This window comes from Sminthopsis crassicaudata, chromosome 2 (assembly GCF_048593235.1).
Source record: "Sminthopsis crassicaudata isolate SCR6 chromosome 2, ASM4859323v1, whole genome shotgun sequence".
NCBI classification, from domain to species: domain Eukaryota; kingdom Metazoa; phylum Chordata; class Mammalia; order Dasyuromorphia; family Dasyuridae; genus Sminthopsis; species Sminthopsis crassicaudata.
This window is the reverse complement of record NC_133618.1, coordinates 601,830,521-601,851,777: the sequence shown is the minus strand read 5'-3', so window position 1 is coordinate 601,851,777 and position 21,257 is coordinate 601,830,521. Positions and strand designations below refer to the sequence as shown.

Sequence of the window (21,257 nt, the reverse complement as noted above, 5' to 3'; positions counted from 1 at the left end):
TAATTGCTTATCACTTTTCTTTGTCTGCCCTGCTTCTTATTGAAGATTTTAACTGTTATCCCTTAGAATTTAGGCACTAACTCCATCAATTCTTTTTTTTTTTTCTTTTCAATATCTTTTGTTTAATTTTAAGGCAAGTGGATTAAGTGACTTGCCCAGGTTCACACTGCTAGAAATGTTAAGTGTTTAAGGTCGGCTTTGAACTCAGGTCCTCCTAAATTCAGGATCAGTGCTTTATCTACTCTACCATCTAGCTCACCCTGCAACAATTTTTTTTTTTTTTTTTTTTTTGAGGCTGGGGTTAAGTGACTTGCCCAGTGTCACACAGCTAGCAAGTGTTAAGTGTCTGAGACCAAATTTGAACTTGGATCCTCCTGACTTCAAGGCTGGTGCTCTATCCACTGAGCCACCTAGCTGCCCCCCTTCAACAATTTTTAAAACCAAAGAAACATCATATTGCCCCTAGTATGCCTCTGGTATAACAGAAGATTCTAAATTCAGGACAAAAAGAAACTTTAGAGATCATTGGGTCAAATCAGCTCATTTTGGCAATGAGGAAACTATTGCAGAGAAGTTACTTTGTATTTTAAAGGAGATTACTTAATAACAATACAACCATATTGTATTTCATTACATACAGTACATTATTTGTTCATCAGGAAGAGAGTTGCAGCAGAATTCTTTAGTTTTCAATTTACTTTCCAGGGTTAGCAGACTGTTTTATTTAGACCAGATCTCATTATACTTAAAAAAATTCTATAACTTAAATACTTAGATTTCCTAGCTGATTTCCAGATAGAAATGAACCCTCTGATTTTTCTTGGTATTGGGATTAGAGTGATGCTATTTTGGTCCTTTTTAAGAATAAAGAACTACAACCAGATTGGAAAATCTCACGTGAGGAAACTCCCATCTGCCAATGCAAATTGACATCTTCTTTGTCAATAATAATTTTCGAATTCCCCGGTAATGAAAGACTTGTCCCAGTCTCAAAGTATATGTAAGAAAAAAAAAAGACTTAAATATATCTTCTTGGCTCCCAGGTCAGCTCTTTCTCTTGTTATCCCTTACATACCCCTACTTTCATCATTGAAGTTTCTGTATAACTCAGGTTGATGTATTTTGGGAGAGTTTTGTGGAAGTTTAACTTCTGAAAATCATAGGTTTATTCATCATATAGGTTTTTATCTCTGGAAAATTAATTAATTAGAATCATTTAGTCAGAGCTGAAAGGAACTTCCAAAAATGTCTGATCCAAAAATTTGTAGATGAGAAAACTGAGGCTTAAAGATAATGAATTCAATCCAAGATCCTTTTGACTCATAATCAAGCTGTATTTTTATCATTATATTTCTAAAGAAATGTACAAATATTGGGATATGAACAGAACTTTTTTTCCAGATAAAAAAAATCTTGATCATAGGTTCTATGTTTTCTATTGGTCTTTGCCTGTCATCTGCAACCTCCATAAAACTCCCTCCCCAATCTTCTATTTAATTTCTTATTACAATATTAGATATATTTAAATCAGAATGGAGGAAGATAACAGAACATCATTGATCAAATGGAACTGATTGCTATAAACATTTTACTGATTATCTAATATTTTATTCCTCAAACACTGTTATGTACCTATAATCTCTAAACTCTACTGAAGATCTACTGGGAAGTCTTATCATAATCTGAAGGTGATGTCCAAACTTGACCCAGTTTTTAGAACAGGAATTGAAAAAGTCCATTGACAGTCTGGGTGTCTACTGCCTGAAGGCAAGCTAATGGTCCATTTCTATACCTTTGCACAGAGTATCTCAGCACCTTACCACAGAACTCTTCATCTTCAGCTCCTGGAAGCCTTAGTCTCTTCATTATTTAGTTCAAAGAGCTACTCCATTTTGTGATTTCCTACTCCAAGTTCTTCCTCCTGTTTCTGTCTTTGAAATTACTTTGCATATATTTTTTATGTATGTAGTTGTTTAAATAATTTCTTCTTATTTTAATAAAATATAAGTTCCTAGAGGGTAGAGATTTGTTTTATTTTTGCCTTTGTTGCTCAACTCCCAGCACATTGCTTGATATATAATAAATATTTAATAGATAGTTGTATGAATGCATAAATGAAATACATCACTAGAAAACTGGTGACTAAGCTTTTTGACCATAGCCATTCATGAAAAATAATTGATTAAGGTGTGGAAGAATTGAGTTTCTGCCACATTAGGGAGTGCTGAAATAATGGATTCTTAAAATACTATGTATCAACAGTATGATATGAAAAAAAAAGCCAATGACCACTCACTGTATTAATAAGAATACTAAGTCAGAACAGAGTCAGAACTGAATCAGATTCCTACTTCATATGTCAGGGTTAGATTGCAGCTGGATTATTCTGTGTATTTCTGTATCTATCTTTTTTGGAAGAACATAGATGAACTAGAGTATGCCTCCAGTATGAACTCCCTCTGGAAGACATCCTTGGTTTTATATCTAAATCAGATTTAGTCCCCTTTCATTCTCTAGGCTTCTCCGGCTTCAGCTTGGCCTGTTGACCATACATTGGTCGTAACTATTCTGCCAAGTTTCCTAGACCTGAACTAGCTACCTGTCTACCTCTTCTTCAATTCTCTAAAATCTCTCAGTAAAAGCACTACAAGCCTAATAGACTGTTCTGATTTTCTAGCCTAAAGTTTCTGTTTATGGCAACAGCCCCAGACTTCTAAAAATACATTTGAAACTTTTGAATTTGCCCAACAAGTTCTGATGAGGAAAGTCCCAGCCCCTGCTTGAAATAAGGTTCTGAATATGGGCATTTACACTGAAAATAAGAGGGAAAAAAAAAAAAAAAAAAAAAAAAAAGAGAACACTAAGTTCCAAGTAGGTATGCTTTAGGCTCTATTTGGCTGAGAAATGCTTAATGGAGAAAATTTTTCAAAATTTGTATGGGAGATACAGTAAAGATAGGTCACATGGCCAGGCGTATAATCCTCAACAAATGATTAGAATCAACTACAGGCGAATGCTATCAAACTTCAAGTCTTTTTGTACTTTTGTACTGAATTTTCAGTTTTTATTCATTTCATTCAAGTACTCTGTAAAGATGACTTCTCTTGAAAGGAAACAGGCTTGAAAAGACTTCTCAAAGAGCTTTCTTGTTGGGTGTCAATACCTTTTAGAAAACAGCATGTACATAACTTGAGTGTAAATGTATGATAAAAAATATTAATTTACTTCCCCTTAAAAAAACTGATATAAAAATTCAAGACAAAACATATTGTCCCAATTCAATGCAGAATATCTTTGTGTTACCATGTTAAAATACTTTTTAAAATTGTCTATTATTTTTTTCTAAGTGTTCATGTCATTTTTGCCATAGTATGCAATCTTCTACCAAATTTTTGTTTGAAAGACTTAATTTTATCGATGACAAAACCATTCCTTATAAACTTTATTTAAACTATGTTTCTGTCATATGTGTGTATAAAAATGAGGTTGCTGATAGCATTTTTACCTACCTTTCTAAGTTCTTGTGAGGAAGACTTTTTCTAAGTATCAAAATGATTTGGAAATATAAGCTGTTATAAATAGATAGACACACAGACACACATATATATGTATATGCACTTCCTTACTTTAAAAGATATTGTATTTATTAATTCTATTTGTATATGTATCTTTCTTCCTAAACATGCCCCTGAAAAAAATTTATTTTATATAAATATATATATATATAAATATATATATATATATATATATATATACATATATATATATATATATATATATATATATATGTAAAGCCCTTCTCATTTTAACTCAGACTTAGATTTCTAGGGTAAATACACACTATTCTTCATTAAACATTTTTGCTTCAACCACATTGTGTTACATAATATTACCTTTTCTGACGTCATATTCCATTTCCAATCCCTGTATAGACTTTCCCCAAAGCTTGGAATGCTCTTCTTCCTCCTTTTCTATCTGTTCTTTCTTTCTCTTTCCATCCTTCCTTTTATCTCATTCTTTCTTTTTTCCCCTCTCTCCTTTGCTTCCAACTCTCACTTCTTTTCCTTCTTTCTCTCTCTCTGCCTCTTCTCCCCTTCAAGTTCTCTTCAAATTCCACTTCCTAAAAGAGGCCTTTTCTAATTCCTCTGGTTATTAGTATTCTCTTTCCATGTGATTTTTATTTTATATTTACTTCTCTATGACTCGTATTATCTAAATAAAATGTAAGTTCCGTTTAATATATTGTTTCAAAAATGTTATTATTTTACAATTATATGCAAAAACAAATTTTAAGATTCTTTTTGTAAATTTTGAGTTCCAGATTCTCTCCCTACCTCATTTCTTCATCCCCTCTCCACTCCATGAGACAATAAATTATTTAATATAAATTATGGATGTGGAACTATGCATGAGTGTTTTGCTTTCAACCACTGCCTCCCCCAATGCATCCTCTCTTCCATCAGTCCCCCTACCTTTTTCTCATCTCCTAATCTCCTACTTCCGTATATGGTAAGATAGAATTCTACATCCAAATGTGTGTTATTCCCTCTTTGGCTAATTATGATAAGGTTCAAGTATTGTCCACCCCACCACCCATCTTTTCCTAGACTTTAATAGGCCTTTCATAATTCTTCATATGAGATAATTTATTCTGTTCTAAGACACCTTTCCTTCTTCTGGTGTATTCTTCTTTCTTATCATCCCATAATAGTTAACCTCTGTCTAATCTTGACTCTGAATCTCCCGAAGTTTTCTCCCAAAGTTGTCTCCCAAAGTTCTCTCCTGAAGTTCTCCTGAAGTCCACTGAAGTTCTCCCTAAGTTCTTCTTGACCCTGAGAACTTCCTGCTTATATGTTGCCCATTGAGTACACACCAATCATTTTATCTAGGAAACTATTATTTGTTGTAGGATTAAATCAATACTAAATTAGATTTAACCATAGTCTCCTCAATTCCACTCAGTACCTTGTTTCATTTTCTGGCCCATAACATCTCCTTGTAGGATCAGATCAATCATACCATGCTAAATTAGATAATTATATACATTCCAGTGACTTTGTACCTTGTAAGAATCCTAACAGTTGTTAATTTTGACATTCCAAAACTCATTTTAAGGTATTAGTTTATAGTTGTTTGGAGGTAAATTTGGGAGACTTCAGTTTAATACCTTCCTTATTTTACCTTCCACCATGTAAGATTCATAAGGATAAAAGTTGTTCCTTTTTTTCCCTGTCTTCAATATCCAACAAACTTGCTACTCTATGATATAAATTATTGCTTTGACTAAAAATGGTCTGAAGATCAAAGTTTGAGTACAAATCAGTAAAAACTTTGTTGATGTTATAAGATATGGTTTGTTTCACAAAGACAATCTCTTTAAAATATTAATTCTACCTACAAACCATTTCTTACAAGAATATTCAGTTCCATTCCATAAACATTTATGTAGTCCTAGGCACTAGCTAAGTGCTATACATACAAATAAGAAAAATAGGTGATCCCTGCCCTCAAGGAACTCACAATTTAATTAGAGAAGACAACATATAAGATAAATCTGACAAGAAGGGACAGGGATGGTTGGATTCCCTGGGGAGGAACATCTTGTTCTATAGATTGGAAGCCAGGAAGAGATAAGGTTACCAAGAAGGTTGTGAACCCTCTATAGTACAATACTTTGGGAAGTATTTATTGCTCTGTTCTTCAGTCCTCCAAAAAGAGGGGAGAAACAATGAGGATGGTTTGATAAAGTAAAGATATTTACAATATTAAAGGGGGGCACTTAATCTGAATTTCAACTGGACTTGGGACAAATCAATTCAATGAGTGCAGGAAGAAACCATAGAAACTAGCTAGTTTATTAACATGTCATTAACCTTGAGGTCTCAATGGAACTAGATCTTTTTTCTCCTCTGACTATACGAAAAAGTAGGGTGTAGGAAAAACTTAAATACTAGGCAGTGGATTTACTCCTCCATTAAATAATGAAATAAAGATAGCTTAAAGATAGAGTCACTCTTGTCTTGAGATGGAGTATATTAGGTTCTCTCTCAACCTCTAAAATATATCTTAAGATTAGTCCTCATGCTAATTCATTTATCAGAGTGATTTAAATAAGTGGAAAGGTGTATTATTGTTATAATAATATTAAATTTCTGTCAGGTATGGGTTTAAAAAGTTATAGATGAGTTCAAAGGAATATAGATACAAATCTCTCATAATTTAGTCTGATCTATGATAAAATGGCAAAAAATCATTTTTGAATAGACAACATATTCCTCACAACTTCACATTATTCAAGAGATTTAATAATCATAGTGTTATAACTGAAGGCTTTCCTGTAAAAAGGAAAGAGAAAAAGGAAAAGGCAGAGAAAGAGGAAATGATTTGAGGGATTTTACCATTCCCTCCACAGGACTGGCAATTTCAACCTTTCCAGAAATCTGCATCTGCTTAGAGCTGATTTTATATGAGTTGGGGCTAGGCAGAATTCTTTTAAGTAACTGTTGACATTTTCCTTTTCATGAAGAACTGCTGATGTGTCAACACAAACACTTTTACCAGGATCAAAGTGACATCTCAAATAATAAGCCAAATTTAAAATCTGAGATTCCATCCCACATGATAAGTTCCAATGCTTATAATTACAGCAGGATATAATTATTACTGGGTTGGCATCATTAGCACAAAACATGTGTTATTATAAAGCAACTTAACCTATATATATATATATATATATATAAAGTACTACATATAAACAGGACTCACTCTACAGTCAATCAACTAACATTTCTTAAGTAACTACCTCCTATGTGCCATGCATTGTGCTAAGCACAGGCTATACAAAGAAAGGCTTCATTTTTTGTCAATACATTCATTTTTGTCAAATTTTGTGTTCTTAATTTTTCTCCCTCTCTCGCTCCCTTACCTTCCTCTTCCCAAGACAGCAAATAATCTGATATGGGGTTAAATATGTTCTTTTAAATATATTTACATATTTGTTATGTCATTCAAGAAAAAATTAGACTAAAAGGGAAAAACCATTGGAAATAAAACAAACAAAAAGTGAAAATATGATGTTTTGATCCATATTATGTCTTCATAGTTCTTTCTCCAGATGCAGATAGCATTTTCTATCCCAACCAACTCTATTGGACTTGCCTTGATACACCACATTGTTGAGAAAATCCAAATCCTCACAATTAATCATCACATAATCTTGTTACAGTGTACAATGGTTTTGCCTGCTTCACTCAGTACAATTCATGTAAGTTTTTAGAGGCTTTCTGAAATCACCTTGCTCACCATTTCTTATAGAGCAATAATATCCCATTACCTTCATATACTGTAACTTACTTAGCCATTCTGCAGCTGATGGGCATCCACTCAATTTCCAGTTCCTTGCCATTACAAAAAAAAAAAAAAATAGCTGCTACAAATATTTTTGTGCTTATGGATCTTTCCCCCTTTTTTAATTTCTTTTTGATACAGACCCAGTAGAGAGACTGCTGGATCAAAAAGTATATGCACAATTTGGGCATAGCTACAAATTGCTCTGCAGAGTAGTTGGTACATTTCATAACTCCACCAATAATGCATATGTGTTCCAGATTTCCCACATCCCCTCCAACATGTATCATTATCTTTTCTTGTCATCTTAGTCAATCTGAGAGGTATGAGATGGTACCGTCTCTTAATTTGAATTTCCATAATCAATATTAATTTAAAGCATTTTTTCATATAATTAGAAATAACTTTAGCTTCATCTGAAAATTGCCTATTCATATTTTTGACCATTTAATAATTGGAGAATGACTTGTAGTCTTACAAATTTGAGTCAGTTCTCCATATATTTTAGAAATTAGGTCTTTTTTAGAAATACTGACTGTAAAAAACAAAAACAAAAACAACATTCCCAGCTTTTGACTTCCCTTCTAATCTTAAATAACCATGATTCTCAAAGAGCTCAACTTAATGGGGGAGACAACTTACAAATAATTGTGCTAACAAGATATATGCAGAATAAATTGGGAGTAGCCTCAGAGAGACTCCTAGATTAAACAGATTAAGGAGAACTGGGTATAGCTTCTTGAAAAAGATAGAACATTAAGTCAAGTTAATCAGGAGGCAAAGATAGTGAGTAATCCAGGTGTGGAGGTCCGCCAGTAAAAACACTAGGAGGTGGGAGGTGAAGGAACAGCCAGTATTACTGGATATCAAACACATGGAGGGAATGAGGTATAAAAAGACTGAAAAGATAAAAAAAGGTGTCAGTTTATGGAAGGCTTTGAAAGCCAATTTATTAATAGGATAGAAACTACCAAGGGTAAAGATTGTCTTATTTCATATCCATGTTCCTTTTTCCTAGTACTCTTTGCCTAGCAGATAATTAATAGTGATTAAATTAATTCGAATATAAATGCCAGTATATAGTAGTGATAGCAATAATGATAATGTAATCATAATCATAAACCTTTAAAATTTATCTAGAAATACTGAATTATTATCCTCCTTTCTGAATTCTCTAGTGGGGTGATTCTAGATTTTCTATATATTCTTTTTGGTTTTCATAAAGTGACAGAGATAAAAGGGACATGAGATATCCAGCCTTTGCCCAAAATATGTTTTTAATGCCCTTTCAACTTATTTTCTTGCTTAAACATCTCAAAAATTCTTTCATTTTCTGGGAGTGGCTATTTCTTTCACATACACAGATTGCAATCATTCTGTTTCTTAATATATGGTCTTTCTAACTGGCTGAAGCCAAAACAGTTTCTCATCCTATGGCCTAGCCCAGGGTATTGAATCTTCTTAAGTCTTATTTAAACTCTTCCTTGGGGAAAAAAACAAAAAAAACAAAAAACAAAAAAACTCATAGTTGGTCTATAGAGCTATACTCAAAGCCTGTTCAGTTTGACCTGACCCATGAAAGTTTGCATTTTGTTAACTCCTGTTCCATAAAGGAGACTTATTCATCGTGCCCCATGTCATAAGAATTCAATAAGGCCAAATAAGGAACGTGTCATAAATAGTTTGATGCACACAAAGGAAGTTTAGAAATAATTGTGCTCATCACAACTGAAATGATTCTCAGAGAGTTGACCCACATTAGTTTGGCTCCTCAGCTACTCTTTGAAATGAGCAAGAGAAAGAAGCATTCAAATGTTTGCCACATTCCTATGGATCTATGCCCATTTTCAGCATTAGGAAGCTTTGCTTCATGTGCCCTTGGCTTGGATGTTTGCAAACAGTGCGTTATAGAGTTACCTCAGAAAAGAAGTCCTAGTTCCAAATTAAAAATTTGTTAGAATAAAAAAAAATTCTCTAGCATGGGACTATGCTTTCTATAAGTCTTTGAAGACTGTCTCTGAAATAAATAATGATCTGTTCTTATGTATAAGTGAAAGTTTCAGCTATGAATATGATGTAGATTTGATGGCTGGTAAATGAAAATGATAGTGCCTGCTTTGTGGCAGTTACTCTGGTGTATGGGAAAAACATTTTTGAAAATCAGAATGTTAAACCTATTTGTTGAATACACAAACTTGTGCACATTGTCTGGCCTTTCTGAGTCTCAATTTTTTGTTTGTATTTGTTAAGATTAAAAATGAATATCATATTTATTCTATCAGAATTGTAAGAAGGATCAAATGAAAAGGTCAATATAAAAAAATTTTATAAATAACAAACTACTTTGAAAATTTCAAATTTCATACATCTTGTTTAACATTAGAAATCAGTACCATTTTGTCAAGGCAAATAACATTTAAAAAGATTTATTCCCACCTGCTTTATTGCTGTATCCTAAGAACGATTGGACTGGCCCAGCTAATTTGCAGGTGAAACCACTTATATGTTGCTTTCTCTCTATTACCCATATTGGAACAGTAGGCTCAAGTTCCCTCCATGGAGATTAATTTACATCAGTTGTCTTGTTTTATATCATTTTTTTTACTTAACATAATTATATTATCAATTTATTTAATAGGAAGCAGTTATCCATGTGGACAATATACACTAACATTTTTACTATGCTTTGATCTATTTGCAGTACATGATTGTGCCATGATTGCAGTACTGAGTCTAAGGCTTTTTGACACTCAGTAAAATCTGCATAAATGTTAGAACACTTTCAGATAGATTTATTAGTTGTAATTGAATCAATTGATTGTTCTTATAATTGTTCTTATTTTTTGTTCCTCAGCCAATATATTTATTTTTTTAAACTTATAATTTGTTTTGAATGATTCTAGCTACGAAGGCCTTGAATAACTTCTCTCTGTCTCTGTTTATGTCTTTCTCTCTCTCTGTCTCTGCCTCTCTCTGTCTCTGTCTCTCTCCATATAATAAATACTTTTAGGGTGATACTATTCTATGGTAGATAGAGAGCTGACCTTGGCCTTGGAATCAGAAACATCAAAATTCGCTCTGACACATATTAGGCAATATGGATAAGTTGTTTAATGTCTTAAGAGTTATGGGCAACACTTTCAGAGTAGAAGCTGTGCATTAAAGAAAAATTTTCTCACCAGGACCTCACTAATATCAATGATCCCCATCCTTATGTATTGTCTGTTTAAAGTTGGAATCAGGCTTTCATCAGAGAAGCTGAATATGCCACATTGAAGCCTTTGAGTCATTAATTATGGATTTTTATCTAGAACAGCTGCTTCCCAGTTTTGTAGAAAATTAAGAGTTTCTTATTGCTCTTACCATCATCATTCATTCATTCACTCATTCATTCATCCATGGTATACAAGTTTTTCTTTTGAATTAATGTACCTTATATTTTTCTGTTCTTTCAACCAAATAGAGAACTAGATTTTTTCCCTTTCCATGCCCTCCTTCTTCAGAGGTTCTTTCTTTTCTGTATTTTTTTGCTTATTAAGCCTATGTAGTATAGTTTTTGATTACTAATGAATTGCTTACTTTATTTGTGATGCCTTGACTTCTGGTATTGGCTTAACCATTTGACTTTTTATTTTTTGAATAAATGTATTAAAGATAACAAGAATTTATGCTATCCTGGTTTCTAGATTCAGAGAAAACAGAATTTGAGGACATTACAATTTAATAAAAAAAATCTAGCCTGTTTTCCTCTAATTCAATTCTGGGCCTATGTTTTTATATTTATTTATTTTTCTTTGTAGAGACAGTTAAGCTGAAATATTTGAGCTATTATATCTCTTTTTTAGTAGACTATAGTTTTTCAAGTTTTGACATATTTAACATAAAAGCAATTTAACTATTGATCATATTATAATCATATCTCAAAGTCTATTAAGAATACTTTGCTATGTAAAAGACAAACAACATCTTCTTTAAGCTGATACCAGCTTTGTAATGAAGGTTTTGGTACTTGTCATGCTGAACAAGTAACATAAGAGTTACACTTGTTTTCTGTTTTAATATACATTCCCTATTCCTTTCCTAATCAACTCATAATTTGCATTCCAAGCTTCTTAATGGGAAGCTGAGTGGCACAGTAAATAGAGTACCAAGCTTGGAGTCAGGAAGATTCATGTTTTTGAGTTCAAAAAAATATGGCCTCTGACACTTATCAGTTATGTGATACTAGACAAGTCATTTAACCCAGTTTGCCTCATTTCCTCATTTGTAAAATGAGCTGGAGAAGAAAATGGCAAACCACTCCATTCTCTTTGCCAAGAAAACTCCAAATATGAGATCATGAAGAATTAGACACAACAGAAAACAACTGAATATCAAGAAGAAGAAAAGCTTCTTCACAGCTAACACAAAAGCTTACATTTCTTCTGTGGCAACAAAAGCACTTAATACAGGGCTAGACATGTAATAAGCGCTCAATAGATTTGTGGTTTTATTTGAATAAATAAAAAGTTTTATTTTCCCCTTAGATCCTAATAACTATTATCACAGAAGAAATGAAATGACAACCACAGATGACCTGGATTTTAAACATCACAATTACAAAGAAATGAGACAGGTAAGCCATGAATGGGCTTGTTTAATTTCTGCAATATGTGAATGGGGTGGTATTACATAGACAAGAAGTTTTCTTTGTCAAGAGTTAGAATACTCTGATATCAAAATGTTCTATCATAGCAACTTTCCTAAAGAGGTAACTCTATAGACTATTTAAAGATTTAGTTATTGAGTTATTTTGCCATTTTTCATTAACTCCTTATTGGTGAACTATGTTCCAAAATTTCAACCTAAAGATTTTCCCATGAGTAAACTTCCAGTTTGACATTTAGGTTCTATTTCCCTGATCCTTAACATGTGAATGAAAAGTGAAAAATCCCATCAGTCATAAAGATGTCATTTGACAAGTCTGACACAACCTTTTCAATCTGCAAATTCCATCCCTCTGACAGTTCCTGAATATGTACACACCTTTGCTTATCCTCTCCTAAGAGCATATAACAAACTAAAAGAGATTCTGCTAAGCACAATTCCTTCAAGGTTTGAAGTAATTAATTCTGGATACTGGACAGCATTTGTGAGTAGAGTGTTCAGTTTTGGTCACTACATCTTGGGAGGGGTATTCAAAAGATGGAATGTTTTCAGAAGAAGATAACTAGGATATTGAACAAATAATCATTACTTTAATCATCTAGGGATATTTAATTTAAAAATAGTAATACTAACTATATAGATGAAACTTTAAGATTTGTAAACAGCTTTAAATATTATTTTTTGATCCCCATAACAACTCTATGAGAGAGATGGTATTAGCCCTAGTTTACAGATGAGATTGAGAAAAGTTAAGTGACTTACCTCAGGGAAATTAAAAGACTGAGGTGAAATCTCATACCCACTTTAGCACTAGAAAGGCGCTTCAAACAAAATGTAAATGATCACTTAGCCATATTGTAAAGGGAAAGGAGTACATGGACTAAATGGTGTCCAATTTGCCTTTGAATGCTAAGATTCTGATTTTAAGTAGAAAGATTGAGTATATGTTTACATAGAATAGCAAAGCTCATTGAACTCAATTACTTGTAGTATAGACCACACATATTTGAGGTTTGTGTTGAACAAAAGAGTGAAGAGCCAGATGGAGTAAAACATGTAAAATATGCATCCCATTGGAACACTGAGAGTGCGTTGAAAGGACAAACTGACATATTTGTAAAGGTGTCTGGATTGTGCCTTTGACCCAAACCCAGTGACATGACCAAATCCAGTTTTATCTCTAACAATTTCATTTCCCTGTAGATACCAGAAAAAAAAAATTCCAGACTCATATCCGCACAGACTTAAGTGTGGGATGTGCCAAAGAAATATTTCTTCCTGTCTTGCTCTTCAGAAATCAAGATAATTTGTTTGGACTTGAAGTACGTGAATCATTTTTGGTGCTCCAAATCGTCAGTGTATTTCTGCTGCATGACTCATCTTTCAATTTTATCAAGCAATTGTGTACTGAGTCACAGAATTAGTTCCTCAAAGATTTCATAGCCTATTTTCTCAACACCAGGATTAGACAGTTATAAATTCAATTGACATAATTAATGTTGAGAATAATAAATGCATTTAAACAATTACTTGCACGTTGGTCAAGTAGTTTCAGGTTTTCTTTTCTCATTTAAGTGTTCCCTCCAGGATTATATCTCAAGATGGAATAAAATGCTTTGCTTTATAAAGCGTCAGAGCTGGGAGAATCTTAAGAAATCACAAATCCAATACCTCTTTTACAATCTTGGAATACTTGGACAACCACCATTTTCCCTTAATCTCTCTTTTCTCCAGAATTAACATTATTAGTTCCTTCAGTATCTTTTTAGTAACATGAATTCATGGTCTTTTACCATCATGTTTATTCTCCCTCTGCATACTGTCCAGCTTACTTATGTCTTCTTTAAACTATGGTTCCCAGAACCATAAAGTCTATATGTGGTCTTTAGACCTGAAAGTGAAGCTTCTCTTCATGTAGCCTAAGTTCACATAAGCATTTTGGGGGGTGCTATTGTATCTCATAGTTGGCATTCATCAAACTTATGAAAATCTTCAAATCATTTTCAGACAAACTGTTGCCTGAACATTCCTCCTTATTGTGTTATTTTTTGAACTGCAGGGTGTGATATTTCATTTATATGCACTGAATTTTACCTTATTAAATTTAGCCCAGTGCTCTGGTCTGTGAAGACCTTTTGGGTTCCTAACTTTTTAATTTAATGAATTTTCTTTTCCAATTTTGTGTCATCTGCAAATTTCAAGATCATACCATCTGTGCCTTTATCCAAGTCATCAATAATAGTATTAACTAGCACAGGGCCATGCCCAGTTCTCTAGAGATTCTTCTCCTAAACTTACATCAAGGACTCCTTTTCCAATCTGCATTCAAACAATTTGGAATCCATGTAATTGAATGATCACCACATCAGTATCTATCACCAAAGTACGAAGTAGTTTATCAAATGCTTTACTTAATCCTAGGCAAAATATCTCTACATGACTTCTCTCATCTACTACTTTAGGAACTAGTTTCATTTACTATCCAAAAAAGGAAAAGCAAACCAGGGTAGTGTAGCATGATCTGATCTTCACAAAGCCAGAAATGGCTGGCTCTTTCTAATTAGTTTCCTTTTCTAGATGCTGATTTATGGTTCATTAATCAAATATCCTAGACTTTTCTCAGGAATTGAATTTATTCACAGAACTAGAGTTTTCTGATACTATTTTTTCCCTTTACTTTTTTGAAAATTAGAACATCATTATCCCTTCTTTATTTCTGTGGCAACCTTCCCATGCTCCATGACTTTCTATTCCTGACAGTAGCTCATCAGTCATATACACCAAAAACCTAAGGAGCAAATTCATTTGTGTCAGGTCATTTGAATTTAACAAGGGCAAACAGTCACTCTATTACAACATTCTTACTTATCTTGGATAGCACCTGCTAGTTGTTGTTTTTTAATTTCCAGTGCAAATGTCATTTTTTTGGCAGAGAAAACAAAAAGAAAGAAAAAAAAATTAGACAGTCAGCCTTCTTTTCCTTGTTAGTTGGCATAATTGACACTACATCAAGCCAGAATCTGATCCCTCCATTTATCCTCTACTTCACCTCAACATAACTACAAAACAAAGCAAAACATAATAAAAAGTGGAATTGTTTTTCTGTCTTTAACTTCCCTCACCAGCCTAAACTCATTCTGAGCTTTAGAGTTTTTGACACTCTGCATGCACAGGACCACACCATATTCTGTTATTAATTTCCTTCTTTGCTTCTCTCTTCAGTACATAGTTTTAAAAATAATGGGCTGGGTTTTGAGTTCTCTGTGCATTTTTATTAGTCTCTTCAGATCCTACCTATTCTCATCAGAATTTTTCCCTTTTGTATCTTTGTAATTTAATTCTTAAGAGTTTCCTGTCCTATAGAATTTTTAGTCTAGGACATCTCCACTAGCTTTACTGCTAATCACTATGAAATTTGCCTTATTCAAATCTATGATGAATGCTAACCTATACCTATGTTTCTTTTTCTTTTCTATCACAGTGTCTAGGGGAGTATGATTTTTTCCCTCTCAATATTAGTGACAACAACAACAACAATAATAATTGACTTATTAAGAGAGCATATGCAGAATACACACACATATATGTATGTGTCTATGTGTATAAAATATATAATATATAATTGTGTTATGTACATATGTATATATTATATATAACATTATTTGGATATCTTTAATATATATGCAATGTATGTATTATAAATTATATATTACTATATATTATACCTATCCTAATATTCTTATCATGTAATTAATAATTTCTTCAGTCATTTTCAGATATGTCCTACTAATAATGTTTGCACATTTTAGATATGAGAACTTTATTTGGTTAAACTGTAAATAGAAAATTTTCCCAAATTTTCTGCTTCCCTTCCAATTTTATCTACATTTGTTTTATTTGTACAAAACCTTTTTAATTTAATGCAATTAAAATTATCCACTTTACACCTAACTTTGATGTCTATCTTTTGTTTATTCATATTCCAACTGTTCATAAGTCTGGTAAGTAATATGTTTCATGTTTTTCTAGTATCATTTTTACCTTAATCAGTGCCTTATAACTAGTCTTTAACAATTTCCCACTGTTTCTCTTAGTTCTTTTATACTGAATTTTCATTTGAGTTCTGGTCTCTTTGTTACAAATATTTGAAAGTCTTTCAATTCATCAAATATCCATTTTTTTGTTCAAGATTATACTAGACTTTTATATATTTATAAAATATTACTTTATTCTCCTCTTTTTAAATTATTAATTTTGCTTTATTATATCCATCTAGAGTTATCTTCCACTTAGGAATTTTATTTCTTCTAACCATAATGGTAAACATGAGATCAGAATTTCCCCTCTATTGGGACCTTTAATACTTCTTGAATGCTTTTTTTCTTTTAATAAATTTATTTATTTTTAATACACATTACTTTATGAATTATGTTGGGAGAGAAAAAAACAGCAAAAGGGAAAAACCATGGGAGAGATTAAAAAAAAAAAAAAACAGAAAAAAAAAGGAGTGCACATAACATGTGTTGATTTACATTCAGTTTCCTTAGGGTTTTTTTTGTTTGTTTGTTTGTTTGTTTTTGGATGCAACTGGAATTTTCTGTTCAAAGTGTATTGGGATTTCTTTGGGTGAACCACTTAGAAGAATCAAGTCTTTCATAGTGGATCATAGCACATTCTTCCTAATGTGAACAATCAATTTCTGTAATAGATCTTTTGCACTTCTTCACATGAACTACTTGTCCCATTATATCTCCCCTTTCCTTTTTTTTCTAGTACATCTTTCCCCCCCCCATGTAATTTTCTTTGATGTCATCACATCAGAGCCCATTCACAACCATACCTTCTGTCTATGTGATACCTCTTTCTGTGTGCCCCATGGGAAATGTTACTACACATACAGTTCTCAAGAGTTCCAGGTATCATTTTCCCATCTAGAAATGTAAACAGTTTAAGCTTTAAATAATATATATCTTCCCCTTGTCTGCCTTTCTATGCTTCTCTTGAGTCTTGTGTAGGAAGATTCCATTTTACGTTTAGTTTTGTTTTTTTCAGTAGTAATGATTGAAAGTCTTTTACTTCATTGAAGATCCTTTGCATCCCCTGAAAGATGATGCTCAGACTCACTGGGCAGTTACTTCTTGGTTGTAACCCCAGGTCCTTTGCTTTCTGGAATATGATATTACAGGCTTTCTGACCCTTTATTAGAGAAGCTGCCAGATTCTGAGTCATCCTGACTATTTCTCCTTGATATTTGAATTGTTTTTGTCTGGCAGCTTGCAATAATGTTCCTAGGATCTTTTTCTGAAAGTGATTTATGGATTCCTTTAATGATATTTCCTCCTAGTTTTCTAGAATATTGAAGCAGTTTTCCTTATTGATCTCTTGAAGAATGCTCTCCAGGCACTTTTTTTGTTCATGGACTTCAGATAAGTCAATAATTTGTAAATTGTCTCTTCTGGATCTGTTTTCCAGGTGGGCTGTTTTCCAATGAGATATTTCATTTTTTTAAAAAAATTCATTCTTTTTAGTTTGTTTGATTGATTCATTCTAGTTTTTAATGTGTGGTTTTCTTTACTTAGCTTTTGTATCTATTTTTCTATTTGGTTAATTCTATTTCTGATGGTGGTGTTTTCTTCAGATAATTTTTTCCTTTTTCAAGTTGTTGGCTTTCATGCATTTTTCTCATTCTTTCTTTTACCTCCCTTATTTGTTTTTAAAAGTCTTTTATGAGCAGTTGCAAAAAGCCTCTTTGGGCTTGAGACCAATGCATATCACTCTTTGAGATTTCTTTGCACATTTTGATATCTGAGTTTGTGTTTTGGTCTGCCGCCCTGTCACCATAGTAGTTTTCTATGGTCAAGGTTCTTTTTTGTTTCTTGCTCATTTTCTTTCCTTTTGGTAATTGCTCTTTTTTATTTTTAAGATGGAGCTCTACTCCTGGGATTCAGGGGGCACTGTCTCAAGCTTCCTGTGAAGCTCTGAATCTTGGCTTTGAGCACAGGGCCCTTGTGATTGCAGGGGATATCTTTGCCTGCTCTGTTCATGAAACAGCCTGGTTTCCCAGAGTTTGCCTTCTAAGCTGAGCTTAGAAGCTGCCTACGATTTGTTTCTCAACTGATCCAAGAGGGTCTTAGCTGCTTATTTGTTATGACTAAAATCCACTCATTGGCTTTCTCAGAGTCCATCTGAGCTGACCTGAACACCCTTTTCATCCCAGTGAAACTGACCTTTCTTGAAGTTTTTCCAGTTTATCTTGAGCTGAACAGTGGTTTCATCCTGTCAGACTATTCAGATCCTTGGTTTCAAGTGTTTTTTGAGGGCATCTTGGAGAACTCAAGCAGCCTCCTGGATTTACTCCGCCATCTTGGCTCCACTGCCAGAAGTATTTCTTCTTGCATGTTAACTTAAATATTTGCCATTTTTATAATGGATACATGAGGCCATTCCTGCCAAACTCCTTTCTTGGATATTCACTCCTATGAACTGAATACCTCAGCTTTTAGCTTTCCTTCATCGACACTTATGTCTGTGGTGTCCAGATTATCTTTGTATTTAGGTCATCACTTTTTTCTTTTTTTTTTTGTAAATAATATCTTTTCATTATCAAAATATTTATAAAATTATTTTTCAACATTCATCCTCGCAAAATCTTATATTCCACATTTTTTCCCTTCCTTTCCCACCTCCCCCCCAGACCACAAATAATCCAATATATATTAAACACGTACAATTCTTCTATACATATTCCAACATTTATCATGCTTCACAAGAAAAATCATGTTAAAAAAAGGAAAAAAATGAGAAAGAAAACAAGAAGCAAATAAAGAACAACTAAAAAAGTGAAAATACTATGTTATGATCCACATTCAGTCCCAACTGTCCTCTTTCTGGATGCAAGTTAGCTCTCTCCATCACAAGTCTATTAGATAGGCCTGAATATAGGTCATCATTCTTTAATAAACTTTGCATATAATCAACGAAAACTCAAGATTAAATCTTTCAAAAGCTTGAAAATCACAGAGATGGACTTCACGTCTTTCTAAATTTTTCAATAGTCCATAGAGAAATTATCTTAGTCTCTCACATTAAAGAATTATATATTTTCTAATGAATGTAAAGCAAGTAATGCCTTACTGAAACTAGAATTTTTCTGGACTGAACATTTGTGGAGTCTGGAGTTAACTTTATCCAGACTTTCTGGTATTTCATATTGTCTCTAGATCATATGGCATTGACAGAAAAGAGCAACTTTGAAAAATGCTTCTATTCTCATCTTCGTGTGATAGAAACAACCTCCTAGCTCTGAGGTATGAGAGGTGCTAGTGAAAAATTTGTTGCTTAGGAATAAAATATGGTTTTCACAGAAATATTTTGTCAGTCTTATATTGGAGGGGGGAAGATATTATAATATAGAGTTATTACCATATAAAGAAATACTTCTAATGTGACTCATGCCAATACTCCAAGGCCTTCATAAATAATTGAAATATCAATTGTGAATGTGACATATTCTTTGTTTAAATTGAGAGTTTTAAATTATGATTTGTGTAATATTCAGAGGTATATTTTATTATGGTACATTAACTTGCCAAATATATGAAGAAATTTTATATATGATACTACATATGTATAATATATACATATATGCATACTTGTTCTATACACATATACATTGGCATATTTCATAATTTTTAATGATGTAAAGAATCTGTTACTTTATCAGTATAGGGAAATCCCTCCACCAGTGTATGCTGTCTTTTGCCCCATGATTTACAAATTCCAGGGAGTTGAAAGATTCTAGTTAGATTTATAGTGGTTAAATGATTTTCCCAGAACTTCACAGAATGATGAAATAGAGAAAAAAGACCCTCACATTTTGAATCAAATAAAACATGGGAATATGTTTGACCAAATAATAATGTTGGTTAAAGACTTGTTATATGTTAGAAATAAGGCCCAAAAAATTCTGTCCTAGCTTCCATTTTTTTTTTCATATTTTCAGTTGTTACCCTATTTTTATCTCCTTTCTTCTGAGACTGGATCATGAATAGAATTGTACTTTCCATAGTTATGTTCTCTTAAGCATGTTAAACTGTGGCAGAGATATTTAATTCTTTTAATATTTTTCATTATTGTAGTCGCCAAAGTCACTTTCTAAAATAACTTTTCTAAATTACTTTTGTGAGCCAGTATTGCACCACAGATTTTTAGTCAATAAGAGATGTATTATGTAGCTATGAATATCTTTTCTGATTAATTTAATATTACCCAGGGCTATCATTCTCAGTTCAGTATCTATTTTTGTATGCAGGCTGCTCAACAACATGCAGACAATTTAAAGATTCTTTTTCAGAAATCATGAACCGTTTCTTTGTGACTTATTAAATGCCTCTTTTTGCAGTGGAAATATGTTCTTCTTTTAACTTAATTGAGGTAAATGTTTCATCCCAGATAAATCCCGATTGTGACAGTTTCTATACTTAATAAATAAACATGACCCCTTGATCATAGGAATACCATTATCTTGACCATAAATATTTTTTAACTCTTACATTTTAATTTAGAATGTTTTACTCTACTTATCCATACTTATCTCAACTGGTTGTAGGATGGTACTAATGAGAATAATACCAAAGCTTTGACCATTTGGGGACCCATTAATATCACTGTTTCATTGCCATTTCATTTCAACTTTCACTTCATTTTGGTGACTTTGTACCTCTGATTGCCAGGTAGAATGAGGGATGCTAGATGCATTATATATAATTGTAGAATTAAAGAACATCCAGTTCAGTTCCATCATTGTAAATGACAGTACTGTGACCCAAGTGGTTGAAACATTTTGCTGAAGATCATAAAAATTCATTACTACAATGCCTTTTATGAGTGAGAGAAAAACACATTGTCCCATGAGTTAATGTATTTTTCTTTCATATGTGAAAAACATCACATAATGAGTATATTATGGAGCTTGCCATGCATTAAGCATGCTTCTGTTCTATGACAGTCAGCTTTAGCTCTTTGGACCAAGTTCTATTAGGAGACAGATGTGACAAGGTTAGAGTTGAGACAAACCAATGCATATGGGCATTGGGTTTTCTGAGAACTCTGCAAATCCAATTCTTAGATCATGTATTTAGATGAAAATTTTATGAGGCATCTGTTCTTTGAAGAACTGATCTGACTGAAATATGTAGTCTAATTAGTTATGATGTCATTGGCCAACTACATGAATGGTAGAGTCTCATACCTCATTATATTTA

At 32.8% G+C, this 21,257-nt stretch overlaps 1 protein-coding gene across 1 annotated transcript in view; it reads left to right on the top strand.

Annotated features, from left to right (window-relative positions):
* Window positions 1-21,257, top strand: part of CPXM2 (carboxypeptidase X, M14 family member 2) — a 282,814-nt gene that overhangs the window by 215,444 nt on the left and 46,113 nt on the right. The window contains exon 7 of the mRNA XM_074295802.1: window positions 11,874-11,962. Within this exon, the coding sequence (XP_074151903.1) occupies window positions 11,874-11,962 (89 nt within the window). The remainder of the gene's footprint in view (window positions 1-11,873; window positions 11,963-21,257) is intronic.